A 15,339-nucleotide genomic window follows, 5' to 3' on the forward strand; every position below is an offset into this window, starting at 1 on the left:
CTTCTTCACAAACAAATTTTCTTTCCTATACAAAGCAAGCTATATAAATGTTTTCTAATTGCAATGCTCAGAGATAAAAAGCTCACTTGGTCTTACCTCAGATCCTGCAGCATGGGACAAGTCTCCTCACTGGTACGTCTGCTGCCTGGGCAGCCTCAGAGAGGGGGCAGCAGCCATTTTGAGACAGCTGCAGTCTCATTGCACAACAGTGTAATTAAGATGGCTGCACCGTGCACTCAAGAACTCACAGTGAAAACTCAGCCATGTATCAAAGAAAGCCCCTCCCACTTTGTCAGCCTGCAGGAAACTGAACACAGATAGCTAATGCATATACTGCAACAAACAATGCAGCCACTAAACACACAGAAAAACAAAACAGAAGGCAGTAAGCCAGTTTTGCAACAAAATGCCTGTGAATCGGACTTGCAACAGAGTTTGAGCACATTCCGATCCCAAACAACTTGAAATCCACGCCACATATTAGCGGAAACAGATATAGAGCCAGATCACACAGAGCAAACACTAGGGAATTCGTCTAAAAGACAGCCTCCATTTCAGTCCAGAAAAAAAGGGGAGGAAAAAGCAAAAGCCCTCAAACCCAGCTCAAGACCCTTTTTTTTCTTTTACTTTTTCTTCTTTACCTATAATACATCCATCAAAACAAGAGTATCAAATTTGTTTAAATCTTATTCATTTGATCAAGTTGACTTTAATTTTAAAAAGCTAATTTAAAACTTCCCCACAGAATCTAAGCTTCACAAGTGCAACCAACCCAGCAGAATGGTCAGAGTTTACAACCACATTCTCAGTTTTAACAATACTATCTTACGACAAAGGTGGCAACAAAGCTTAATTTGGTGATTTCTCATAAAATCCAATAACTCTTCTCTCTGTAGTCCAAATGTCACAAATATATTCTCAGGTGACACCGAACTCCCAACATTTTAATACTAATAAAGTCAATGAAGAATGTACTCACTGGGAAGGCAAACAGGGAGGAAAAGAAGGTACAAGCCAGCCTGGAAGTGGGACTACTAGACCACATCTGAGAACAATGCCAACAACACTGGCCTGGCAGAAACGGGCAGCAGCAGCAGCAGCAGAACAGGCGGAAGGCACACAAAGGACCTCTTCCACTTCTGCTTCCACCAGACATGGAGCCTGGTTTCTTCCATTCTTCTTGGGCACTCCTTCAGTTTAGTGATCTTGTGTTATGTCTAGAGAGATGCTGGTATTTATCACAACCGTTTAAGGGAATAAAAGAGGTGACAGAAATGCAGCTAAAGGACAATTGGCTTCATGGCATGATAAATCATGTGGTTCATTATCCGTTCTTTATCTGTATATATTGGAAATATTCCATAAAATTTTTCTAATTACTCTGCCTTGAAAGAGGTCTTTATTCAATTTTACATGAAATGGACCAGATAATGTCTTTGAAAACTACCTTAAGAGCAGAAAACAAAAGAATCATTTACACATGATCCAAGCCACATCAAAGTACTGGGCCTTGAGCATGCTAATAAAATCCTCCATCCTGCTGACGTAGAACACGAACCCTTTTCTGTGTCCTCCATCCCTGGCGTAGAACACTAACCCTTGTTTTGTGTTTTTGAGACAGTGTCTCACTATGTAACCAAAGCCCTGAATTCCCTGTATGCTCAAGCTGCCCTCAAACTTGTAATCCTCTTGTATTTACCCCATGAGTGATAGAATTACAGGTGTTTGTGCCACCATATCTGTCCAAACCATAGCAGCTCTTAAATAATGTGGCTGAGGGTGGCTTTGTCTATTCAGAAAAAGCAAGCTGTTAGTAAACTGAAAATGTTTGGAAAAGACTTGACTACTGTAAAGCTGAGATGTAAATTTAATGGGGCAACACACTAAAAATAACCAAAATAAAGCTATCTGGTAAATTTTAGATGTTATTTCAATTGTTACTGTGATCCTAATGGCAGGTTTTATAGCCACTTTGTGATGGTGAAACAGGCTCAGAGACTGAATAACAGTTAAAAATTAATAAAAGCTGAAATATAACCCAGACTACATTTGGCTTCAATGCATACAGCTTCATCCAACCCTTTCAGACACGGATCTCTTGGTCTGACAAAAAACCAGAGAGAAAAACGGAAGGCTGTTAAAGTAACTGGCGTTAAGTCCACATCTTACCCACCCCAGTTCACTAGACAGAACCAGCCTCGTTCACCAGAAAAATTCTATTCTGGAGTCAACGTTTACTGTTTGCTTGAGATGGAGTACCACTCTTTAGACCTAGACTAGCCTTAAATTTATACATTCCTCCTGCCTCAGTTTTCAAAGATCCTGGGATAACAGGCATGGGCCAGAACACCCACCATTCATAATTATCACAAACAGTCCTCTCTTTATCCCCCTTTCTCCTTAGTATGTCCATCACCTTTATAAACCCAGCACAGCAGCTCAAGAGCTGGAAGTCCTTCCTATCATCGCTGCAATCACCATACTTCAATACTTCTCTTCCGAGATCCTGGTAAGACTAGAAACTGTGTCTTAGTTTGTCTTCCATTTGAATATCATTTTTCTGTTCAACAATATACAACTATCTCAACAGACAGTAAATTGAGATTCGTATTAGTTCTGACAAAAAATCTCGGAAAAGTGTATACCTTCACTAGTAGGGTCTCTTCCTAATTTCCTACTAAAAGACTGCAGTTTCGAGTCCAATGGGGTAAAGATGCCTTCCATAGAGTACATTTCAGTTGCCAGGGCTTGACAGGGACTATACGGTGTTTATTGTCTGCACAGAACAGTCAAGCTTGGAAACAGCTACACAAGTAGATTGTTTTTATTTCAACTTATTATGTGTGCGTGCATACACACACACGTGCAGTTGGGAACACATATGCATATTTCTGGATTGAGCATGGACAATAGAGGCAACTTCCAGGAGTTCGTGCTCTCCTTCCACAGTGGGGTTCAGGACAGAAATCTGGTCAGGCTTGTGTGCAGCACCCTGAGCCATCTTCCAGGATGGTTTTGTTTCTTAATTAGAATATAATGTAACAGATTCCAATATGACATTTTCACATATAACTTGATTGTTTTAAAATTCTATCAATATTTCTAAATCCAACATTGCTTGAGTTAATGTCATAAATTATCTTTTAAAAAATTTTAAATAAGATCATTTATCAGAAGCCACCCCAACATTTCTTCAAAAAAATAAACGACTTGGGAAACAAGTTCGATGACAAGCTGACATTTAATCTCTTCCAAGGAGAAACTAGCATGCTCTGGCACATTCTTCTCATTTCATTATTACAATGGTGCGGGCATGTCCTACAGTTCCGGGATGACTCAAAATGTCAGTCTAAAGCATTTGTAAATGACAAAGTCATGTCGCAATGTCAAGAGTCTAGACATCCTTGAGAGTAAGTGTTATACTCACCAACTTTTATGTCCAGAGTATACAGCCATTTGTCAGGAATTACCCAAGTAGTAATGACAGAGAGAATTCAAAGAATTAGCTTCAGTCAACTCTGTATTTATTTACCATGTTGATGGAATAACTGTGTATATAAATTACTGAAAACTACTTAAAAGTCTTACTGTGTTTTGGTAGACTATTCCATTTATTTAGCTACAGCACATGACACAAACTGTAGTTAACACCCTGTCTTAGGGAAAGGACATACAGGGCTCTAGGAAACAAGCTAGATCCTCACCAGCTCTTCTGGGCTCTGACTCAAACAATCTAACTCTTCCTTTCACTGTTTTACTTCATAGATTGCTGACAAAAATTCTAACCCTACTTGCCCCGATTCTTGGCTTCCTCATCCACTCTTCTTTGAAAATCCTGCTTCTCCCTTGCAACAATTACAGATGGTCACAAATTCTCAACCTGCTTGCTTTCTTGAACCATGCACTCCAAAGGCATGCAGCTCCCTTCCCCCTCCTCTCCCTGGAGGCACCTTGAGAAGTTGGAGAGGACTTTAGCCACCAAGCTTGACAACCTGTGCTCAATCCCTGGGGCCCACATGGTGGAAGTCAAGAATCAATTCCCTCAAGTACTTCTATAACCTCTACACCCATGCAAAGAAAGACATGATCCACCACACAAAATAGAGTGAACTTGTAATTACAAAAAAATTTAATATACAAACTGAAAACGCCTCACTTCTCCACCTCATTAACTTTGGATGCCCTTATCAAACACAGTTCAATGAGCATGCACTTTCTGAAACCTAGCAAAGATCTGAAAAATAAGATTCCCCAATTAAAATAATAGTTCAAGGTCAGAGATCAATGTAGTTTATTAGGGCTTGTGTAGCATTTACAGATTCTAACTCCAGCAACAACAATAGTTTAAAATCTATCTAAATTTAGCTATTTCAATTGACTTTTATCTACCACATCATATTATGCAGCAAGCCCAGAAGTAGGAACTCAACTAAACCTTAAATAAGACAGAAAGCAAAAGCAAAAGCAAAAAAAAACTAAGCAATTTATTATGCACCAAGAAGAAAACTTCAAAAATTATTACATGGAGGGGAAAAGTTGAACTTTTAAATCCAGAAGAGAATAGTACAGGCAGGAGGTGAAAAAAGAAAATATAAGAAATAAAAAACTCAATAAAATCTGATGAACTTGAAGAAAACTGCTTCAGCAGAAGACAAATTATAAATAGAAAATGGAGTTAGAATTCTATACACACACATATATATAATCTATACAAAATTATACAAAAATTAAAACTGAAAGGGAGAATGGTAAAAGATCTCACCAATGAAGTCACTAAAGAACACTCTCCAGCATATAGCCCACCAGTGAGCACTTGTTTCTGTGTACAATCTTCAATTGCAAAACAAAGGAAAATGACTTCAAATTAAAGTTCTATACCCAGCCAAACTATCAGTCAAACATTCAAATACTGAATGATGTTTCTGATACAAATGATCTTTAAGACAACAAAAACAAGTCATCTCATATATTCTGTCTAAAAAGAAAACAAAAATTACTACTTAATAGCTTCCTCCTCCTCAGAGACAAAAATCAATCAAAATAATGGCATATGGAAAAGAGAATCCTACAAGAAAAGGAAGCCTCCGTCATAGTGAACAAGAGCCAGAGGAGATTCCAGCTGCATACAAGAGAGGCCAGAGAGCTACTGGGACATAAAGGAGTCTTTACCCTCATGAGTCAACGTCTGTGTCAGGGAATAGGTCTGGATTTTTCATGGTAGTATTAATACAAAGTAGACAACTTTGTGAAAGCAGTATTTAATACTGAAAAATATATTCAGAAAGACTACAGATAATAAGCTAAATTATGTGAAACATTTTAAGAGTAGCTATGTAGAAAAATACTACTCAGTATTAAAAATTAACAGTATTAAAAATACTATTAAAGTAATTAAACACTGCATAAGGTATGACTTTGTTTAATTTATTACTTATTTATTCGGGATGGAGACAGAAGCTAACTCATGCCACAGATTGTGTATGGAAGTCAGAGGGCAACCTGCAGGAGTCAATTCTTTCCTTTCCATTTTGTGGATCCCAGGAACTGAACTCAGGTGACAATGCTTGGCAGCAATCAGCTTTACCCACTGGGATATATCACAGACCATCTCCTACGTTTTATAAACCAGTGTATATATTTTCACTAAGAGGCTTCCATTGGTCACACAGTGGTGAACATAGTTACCTTCAATGATAACTAACATGCTTTCTGAACCAGCAAAACAGCTTACAGGTGAAAAGTACTTGCCACGAAAGCCAAGACCTAAATTCAATTCCCAGAATTCAGAATAAGAGGAAAGAACTACCTCCACGTTTCCCTCATGCCATGCTCATGACTGATCTCTCTCTCTGTGTCTGTCTGTCTGTCTCTCTCTCTGTCTGTCTGCCTCTCTGTATCTGTCTGTCTATCTGTGTGTGTCTGTCTGTCTGTCTGTCTCTCTCTCTCTCTCTCTCTCTCACACACACACACACACACACACACACACACAGAGAGAGAGAATATTTTTTAATTTTTGAAGAATCTACTTTCCTAAATCAAATTTGTATTCATGGCCACACTAAAAGTATGACATTTACAAACAAACAGATCTTCTGTTTAGCATGACAGCAAACAAGTAAAGCATACCAAGTGGAGTGATTACTCCTCAGAAGAAACCAATTTACTATGTCTTTTGCAAGTTATGTACTCCGTGCTTAAACAAAATAAAGAATGCATTGGTCCCTGACAGTCTAGAAACACTGATGGAGGAGAACTTGGGGAAACTACATAAATCCACTATCACGACAGTTATACAGCAGATCACTCGGATCTATCTGGTGGCCCTTGATTCTCAATCAGGGATTTATCAAAAGCTGATAACATCTAACATTCATAAAGTACCTGGCCAGAAGTGAGTATCTCATTAGAACTGAGTAAACTACTAAGTGTCTGGCACAGAAGTACATGGCTATAAACCCAGCATATAGGAGATGAAGACAGGAGGAAGGGGCTCAAGGTCACCCTCCATTCTCCCCGTGTGGTGTGGGTCAGCTTAGCCTATGAGAATTCATTTCAAATCATCAAAAATTAAAAAGAATCAGAAAATTCAATAAACACAAAAGTAAATTTATGCCTTATGGTAGGAGTTTGCTTAGAAGGGCAGACTATCAGGCTATGAAGAAACAGAATTATTTTCTTTTGCCTCAAGAATCACTTTCTAGCGTGGTATGGTGGCTCTCCACATGGACGGCTAAGGCAGGAAGACTGCTGTGAGTTAGCCTGGGCTACAGAATGAGCTCCTGCCACAAAAACAACCCAATTCTCACGCTTGCACGCACTCGGTGGGCTAGGGAGGGAATCTTTCATCCCAGACTTCCAAGAAACCAAGACTAGAAGGACTGACTTACCATGCTAAACCTGCCTTCATTTTGGTTGACCTTGTTCAACAAGTGAACAGAGAAAGGGAAGTTTTGCGCCCTGAGTATTCATAAAAAGTGAAGGAGATGCGGTAATCACGCACAGATCAAGTACCTAAAACACATTACTCCATCCCTAACTTTGGCAATGATGATTAAATGATGTTTAAAGAAACATGAGCACCTCTACAAGTAAGATTACTATTGAAAAAAATCCACTTTTCATCATGAGGAGGTTACTGTGAGTCTAGTGACCTAGTATCATGCAGCTTGTTTAGCCTGAGTCAGTCCTAAAACCAGATTCGCAAACAAAACTTTGCAAATATTTTTTCTAAATGTTTACATTCAGTATTAGAGTATATTATCAAATAAATTTTTCTAAATTACTTTTAAAATAAATTCTAGCTGTAGAGTCAAGATTATTGTTCACAAAGAATTTTAAATTTACGTGTGTTTATGATGTGTATAAGGAGTAACCATGTGGAGTCACACATACGTAGGTCAGATAACAACTTGGAGTCAGTTAACTGGTTCAAACTTTATGTGGGCTCCTAGGTTGCTAAGCTTATATAGCAAGTGCCTTAACTAGCTAAGCCATCTTACCAGCCCTAAAGATTTTATTTCAAATTATTTGTGTGGGCATACATGCATGTTAGTGTAGGTGCCCAAAGACACCAGAAGAGGCCACCAAATCTCCTGGGGCTAGAGCTGCAGGCATAAACCACCTGATGTGGGTGCTACTATGCATCAAACTTGAGTGCTCTGCAAGAGTAATTTTCTCTAACCATTGAGACATCTGCCCAGCCCTATTTTTATGCCACATAGATGTTATTAAGGGAAAGGAGGGAAGATGACACAACTCTAACAATATTATCAGAGTGCTTATCTCAAATGTATGAGACCCTCCCTAGATTTAACACCCAATACCACAAAACAATTAACATAAACCCAAAGAAAGGAATACTACAGAAACAACAGTTGCCCGAATCACAAGACAAAACTACAATAGATGTTTATTATATTCTAACTTGTTTTAAGAAAATTCTTAGCCTTTAGTGCTTTTTGTCTTTCATTTACTTGACTTTTTATCTTTCACCTTTCTTTTCTTTTCTTTTCTTTCTTTTCTTTTTTTTGAGAGTCTCACACTGTCCAGACTACCCTTGAAACTGCTACGAAGCTGAAGATCATCTTGGACTTCTGCTACTTCCGCCTCCGCCTCCAGAACGCTGCCATTACACATGTTCTAAATTATGCCTGGTTTCATGCAGTGTTGGGAATCAAATCCAAGACGTCATGGATGCTAAGCAAGTGCTCTGCCATCTCAACACCCCTTCCCCAGTCCTATTTCCAATTTTTAAATCATTTCAATCTGATAGGAGGAGAAAATTATACAAACGCAATACACCAGTAATTGATTGCACCATTACATCTTTTCTTCCAATCTTTATTCATAGGTACATATTCTTCTCCAGAGTTGTACTTTAGGTTCTTAGGTGAGCAAAAGTAGAGCAAATAAATGAGGCATGAGGATGATGAACTTGTTGCCAGCCTGAACTATACGCCATGACCTTATCTCAAAGAATATATACAAAGCCTGTCCTTTAATCCCAGTCCTCAGGAGGCAGGGAGAAAGATTTTTGTGAATTGGCAGCTACAGGTAAAAAATTCTAGGTCAGTCAGGGCTACACAGTAAGATTGTACCAAAAACAAAACAGCAACAACAACAAAATGAAAGACAACAAACAAAAGAGATGGGGGTGCAGCTCAACTGGAGAGTGCCTACCTAGCATTCAGGAAGCCCTGTGTTCAAGCTCCAGGACATGATGGTACATGCCAGTAATACCAGCACCCAGGAGGGGATGGAGAGAGAAGAGTGGAAGAGAGGGGAAAGAAAGAAAAGAAGGAGAGGAGGAAAAATGAACAGAACCAAAAAAGAAGATAAAGCAGGGATGGAGAGAAAGGACAAATTCTTGTTTCTGCCACTGAAAGGCGACTCCTGTACTATGTCGAGAGCCCAGCCTTCACGGAACTCCTCCTGTCTGTCACATGTCCCTCTCTAGGGCACCTCTGTCACAGGTGCAATAATTCACCAGAAGCTCAAAAGTTCTCAACCAAAGTCAAAGGTAACATAAAAAAGAAAAATACCAAAGTTTTTCTAAGTAAATTTGCTTGAAAAAGACCCAAAAGCAGACAGGATTAAAGGCCTAGCAAAAGTCCTATCTTAACGTTTGTTATCGTTTCCTAGATTCGGTTTCACAAAGCCTGGAAGATTTTACTGAGTTCTTCTTTTCATACCTCTACATGTTCAATAAAATAATATCTGGGCAATAACCAGACTCTTTTCAATATAAAAAAGTATAATTATGTCATTAGAAAGTATAATTACGTCATTATTAAGTAATAATATGAGCAAAATAAGGTGGTACATGCCTTTGATCTCAGCATTTGGGAGGCAAAGACAGGAGGATCTCTTTAAGTTTGAGTCCAGGAAAAAAAAAATAACATGTCACTGCAATCAAGATAAAGAAATTTAATGAATGAATGGCAAACAAAGTAGGGAGAGTATAACAATTTAATGTTACCAAGAAAAGTAAAATTGCATTTATGTTTATTATAAGCTAAGGTTGGTTACACCCTGGCCAAACATTGAACTACATAACTTTTCAAAATTCCACCAATCAAAAAATAATAATGATGGTTTCAAGTACTATAAAACATTTTCTTTTGAAACCTGCTTTTGAGTCTCTAACTTCTAACTGGCTTACTTTCTCATCAACATGTCCACACACGGAAATGTAGCCGCATGCCTTCTCCTCTTTCATCTCTCTATCAGCACCCAGAAAACAGGAAAACGAAGTCTTATTGAAAGATCATAGGGATTGTAAGTTTTCCCAACATTTCCTGAAAACAGTACATTTTAGGAGTCTAGAAGTACAGCCTATTCATAATCTTTTAAAAATATGATTTAAAAATATCTCAAGTATAAATTTACTATAAATAATTCTAGACAGAAATTATTATTGTTTTAATTTAACCAAAAGATTCTAATGTTCATCTACAAAACCACATATTACCTAGCACAAGTGTGAAAACAAATTGTGGGTATTAGAATTAAATAGTACACAGCATTATTAAATACATTCTTATAGAAGTCGATGTAGTGTCTGGCCCTACAACACTTGGCAACTATGAGGACCTTTGTTCCAACCCCAGGACCCACAACAAACCATGAGTGTAGCTGTCACACTTGGAACTGGAAAGCTGAAAAAAGAGGATCCCCAGGGTTACTAGCAGGCAGTCTAGTACAACTGGTAAGCTCCAGGCTGATGAGAGACCCTCTCTCCTCCAAGAAGGTAGAAACACTCCAGTGTCTGTGATCACATATACACGCACACACACGCATCAAACCATGCACAAACAATCTATGGAATTCTGAAAGCATTATCTATAGAGCTCTCAAAAAAAAACAGCTGATTCCAGCAGATGGACCACAACTGTCTGGTCAAATCTAATATCTAAATTACGATCAAAAAAAGCAACCACAAATGTAAATGTAGCTCAATGGTAGTCACTTATTTAACATGCACAAATCCTTGGGTTCAATCCCCAGTATAACACACACACAAAATTGATTTTAAAAATCAATGAAAAGAGAGCTGGAGAAATGAAGGAACTGAGTTCAAATCCCAGAGTCCACTAAATGAAGACATGGCAGTACATGTGTCTGTCATCCCAGAGATCTCTCAGAAAGAGACAGAAGACACCCAAAAGCTCAGGTCACCTAGCAAGGTGTACACAAAGCAAAGCAATTAAGACATCTGTCCAGACACAATAGGGAACAAGGACAGTACCTGAGCCAGTCCTCTAATCTAACGTCCTCACAGACAACGAGGCAGGAACACACCACATTCACAAAAGTCAGACACAAGTATATGCACCCACATCAGACACAAAAGTATCATTTTTAAATAATAATAACGTTCTAGAAGAAAATGAAATGGACAAGTTCGTCTCACAACAGGTAATGCTTTGTCTGTAGAGAAGCTCTGGAATAAATCATGAATGAAAAGAGCAGTGTGGCCAGGCAGTGGTGCTGGCCTTCCAGCACTCAAGTGAGACAGAAGCAGGTAGGGATCCCTGTGAGTTCCAGAACAGCCAGGACTGTACAGTGAGACCTTTACTTAATTTAAACAAATAAATAAGGCACTTCACGTCACTAAATAGAAACAAAGATCTTCAACACACAGAATCAATTCCAAAGGTTAAAAAAAAAAGGAAAAACAGCACTGAGTTGCCATATTATTGCTGACAAGCAGACAGGAACACTAACATCCATAAAAGAACATGCACACACAAACACACCTGAAAATAGTTCATTTCACAAGGAAGGAAGGAAGGAAGGAAGGAAGGAAGGAAGGAAGGAAGGAAGGAAGGAAGGAAGGAAGGACGGACGGAAGGGAAATCACCTTCACTACTTAGTGAAGTGACCACCCATTTTCAACCCATCTAATCGGTAGTAATCTGGAAAAAAAGCCTACACTGGTTCATTTTGTAAATCACTGTGCTGTCAAAATCCTTAAAAACACCCTTGCTTTTCTTTTTTTCTTTTTGGTACATTTTGTTTTGTTTGTCAAGACAGGGTTTCTCTGTGGCCTTGGCTGTCCATTAAAGATCAGGCTGGCCTCAACTCAGAGATCCACCTGCCTCAAACTTGGAGTACTAGGATTAAAGGTATACACCACTGCTGCCCGGTCTAAAACAACCAATTTCAAATAACTATTGTTATAGATCATGACTTGTGTAGAATATTCACCGGAACACAATTTCTAACAGAAAAATGAGCAACAAGCTAACGACGCCCAACACCAGTAACCAGCACTTGGGGAACTCAGGCAGAACATTTCAGGTCCTAGGCCAGCCTGAGCTACAGCTGAGACACTGAAGGGAGGAGAGAACAAAAAGAAACAGCAACAAAAAGACGGCGGGTACTGACGGGAGGCTCAGTGAGTGACTGTGCACTTGTTCAACACGAATAATCTTCAGACATTGAAAACCATGAGAGCCAGGCACAGCAGAGAACACTTTTAATACCAACGGAAAGAACCAAGTAGCTCTATGATTTAAAGGCAGCCTAAGTATACATACCAAGTTCTAGTCTGGCCTAGGCTACATAAGTGGACTTTCTCTCAATAAATGAATAAACTAATTAATTGATTAACAAAATAACAAATTTGAAAATATCTGTTGATTGAGAATTTTACAATACAATATTACATACAAAATAAATTTTAGAATACTAAAATGGGAAGATATTCATAATAAAATATGGAAGTTAAAACAGCAGGAATTGTGCTGGGGGTGTAGTTGAGGCTCTGGGTTTGATCCACAGCACCACCAAAAAGGGAGAAAAAAGCAGGAATTAAATTAAATTTGAAATGATAAATATTTACAGATTGATTCACCAGGGCAAAAGTGAAGCCACAACAATCCCAACAGTTAAGAGTGCTTATTCTCACCGACTAACTGAATACTTTCTAAACCGTCTGTCATGTGTAAGCTTCAAATATTTAGACATAGTTACACAAATTCAAATAATTTTTAAAAAGTAAATTCTATGACTTAACCATTGCCGCTTTTTCTAAACTATATACTTAAAATGTATAAAACTACAAAGATTTTAAATGAGTAATCTAGTTCTTACATATTAGATACATATACTATATACATATACTTATGTAGTGCATATGAGTAGCCTAGTTCTTATATATACATATACTATATACATATATGCATGGAGTGCATGAGTAATCTAGTTCTTATATACAGGTACGTGTACTATATACATATACACATGCAGTGCATGAGTAATCTAGTTCTTACATATAGATACATATACTATATACATATACGCATGGAGTGCATGAGTAATCTAGTTCTTATATACAGATACGTGTACTATATACATATACACATGCAGTGCATGAGTAATCTAGTTCTTACATATAGATACATATACTATATACATATACATATGCAGTGCATGAGTAACCTAGTTCTTATATACAGATACGTGTACTATATACATATATGGATGCAGTGCGTATGAGTAATATAGTTCTTATATATAGATACGTGTACTATATACATATATGTATTCAGTGCATATGAGTAATCTAGTTCTTATATAGAGATACATGTACTATATACATATATGTATTCAGTGCATATGAGTAATCTAGATCTTATATATAGATACATATACTACATACATATACGTATGCAATGCATGAGTAATATAATTCTTATATATAGATACATATACTATATACATATACGCATGCAGTACATATGGCAAAGCCTTGTTCATTCACCACCCAACTAAAATTTCAAGTTTTACTTGTTTCTGAGAAAATCCTATAGAATAAACCATTGACATTTAGACACTCCATTAGTTTTAGTAAATTTAAAATCACATTTACCTTCTAAGAATATGATAGCAAAACTGTCCCCTCGATATTGAAATCTTATTCTTCCAGGACCTCTTAGGATCTTCAATATTAACCCAAGCAAGACACAACCATCTGTGTATTCACACAAAAGTATAAATTTAAACAGGTAAACTAAAATAATAGGAGTACAAATACAGGGTGAAGGGGCCACTGCAGAAGCATGAAAGACTGAAGACTGCAACATTGCCTTCATCCCATGTACAAGAAGTTTCATGTTCCACACCAGGTCCAATTTAGACCCATGGGGGGGGGGGGGGCGCTCTTCACTGTCCATCCAAACTATGCCAGATGTCACATCATTTCAAAGAACAAATAACAAACAAAAAAAGCCCCATCAACCAAAAGACCTCCTTTCAATTATATCTTATTATCATCTTATCTAAGAGTATGTTTCAGGTAATAAAAATAACCTAAAACTAACCAATATTATATGCTACTGCATTTTTTCGTTTGACAACAGACTAATTCAAACGAGTTGCGTAATCAATCAAGAAAGCAACTGTATCTATGAATGACAGATTAAGTTTATAAAGCCATTTACAAGTTTTTAGACTAGTAAGAAACGAGTGGCAGAATAAGGAAACCATACTAATCCTACGTATCTTTACCCAATTATGCCAAATAAAATTTAAATGCAATGGCATGACTATTTGAAAGCAAACAGTAGCGCTCCATATTTTAAGAAACTAAAACCAGAACATATAACAGTTAAAAAAATTTAAACAAGTATACATCATATACACATACTAAAGTGGAAATATTTCTTTTAAATTTTAATTCATTCACTTAATTCATAAAGGTTTCCGTGTAATTTGGAATATTTTGAAGAATTCATCACAAAAAGTTATCAGATATAATAACTTAGACGTGATCATAAAATGAGAAGAGTTCATTAATTATTTTTAGCAATTATCTAACTGAAGAAATAATAGAATTTAAAATATGCAACATTGAAGTTCTTTGGCAAACAGTTCAAGATTAAAACTTCATTGATTTGGATGAAATGGTTCTTTAAAAAAAAAAAGACCTGATGAAATTGAGATTTCAACTTAACTACCTTTACCGTTCTCTCCTTGTTCTTCTCCCAAACTAACATTTTAAAAATAAAATCGCTTCTGTTTTGTAAACGATGCACATCCAAAAGCGAACAGGTAAAAACAGGGTTAAAAATTATTTACAAAAGTGCAGCAGAAGTAAATGCACTTCCCCTGGGAACACCACTAGGTGCCGATCTTATCTCGCTACATAGTACATGAATCCAGAAATGCCTAACTAAAAGCGAAATTACAATCGAGAACCACAAGAGGCAATTTGTACACAAAATGAAGGTCTGCAGCCGGAGAGATGCAGAGAATTAAAGCATTTTAAGGTCGGCGTAAGTGTAAGACACGAGAAGAAGGTTTTCCCCAGAAAAAGTGAGAAGAGAAGGACAGCGAGATGAAACCCCCTCGAGAATGAGAAAAATTAAATCTAGAACCCAAATGGCGTCCAACAAGAACATTAGATCTTGAAAATGAATATTGCGCGTGCGCAGCCACCGCCCGGCCAGCTGCTCAACTGCAGCTAGAGCCCGACCCCACGCGATCACGTGCTCCCATGCAGCGCCCGCCCGCAACTTCGCAACCGCGCAGGCGCAAACTCCACTCCCGCAGCCGCCATAATGCGGTCTCGAGTCTTCCGAAATACAATAGTCATTTCGCCGACTGGAGTTAGAACAGCCCCTGGCACTCGCGGATACCTTCAGGGGCGGGAGGTGAGGGACGGGGACCCGAGTTCCTTCCTACACAGCCGTCCCGCGCAGCCGTCCCGGGCGCCGCCGTCTCAGCCGTGCGCTCCACTCCGCCGCCTCCGCAGATTCAAAAACAAACCCGCTTCTCCCCTGCACGCGCCGGGGCCGTTATGCAAATAGCTGGGGGCGGAGCTCCGCGAGCGCC

The 15,339-nt window shown here is 38.2% G+C and overlaps 1 protein-coding gene across 4 annotated transcripts in view; it reads right to left on the reverse strand.

The window, feature by feature from the left end:
* The window catches only part of Atf7ip (activating transcription factor 7 interacting protein), a 104,765-nt gene that overhangs the window by 73,618 nt on the left and 15,808 nt on the right, over positions 1-15,339 (reverse strand). Inside the window, exon 1 of one of the 4 annotated variants that reach the window (XM_085687262.2) lies at positions 15,144-15,283. The exons of 1 other annotated variant lie outside the window; for it this stretch is intronic. Coding sequence is in view for 1 of the 3 variants with exons in the window: in XM_085687261.2 (XP_085543387.2) it covers positions 97-113 (17 nt within the window). In the remaining 2 variants the exon portion in view is untranslated. Of the gene's footprint in view, positions 1-96; positions 223-13,375; positions 13,478-15,143; positions 15,284-15,339 lie in introns of those variants that run through there. 2 more of the 4 variants (XM_085687263.2, XM_085687261.2) reach the window with 2 other exon arrangements.

Source organism: Myodes glareolus, chromosome 3 (genome assembly GCF_982192425.1).
Source record: "Myodes glareolus chromosome 3, mMyoGla1.1, whole genome shotgun sequence".
Lineage (NCBI taxonomy): Eukaryota > Metazoa > Chordata > Mammalia > Rodentia > Cricetidae > Myodes > Myodes glareolus.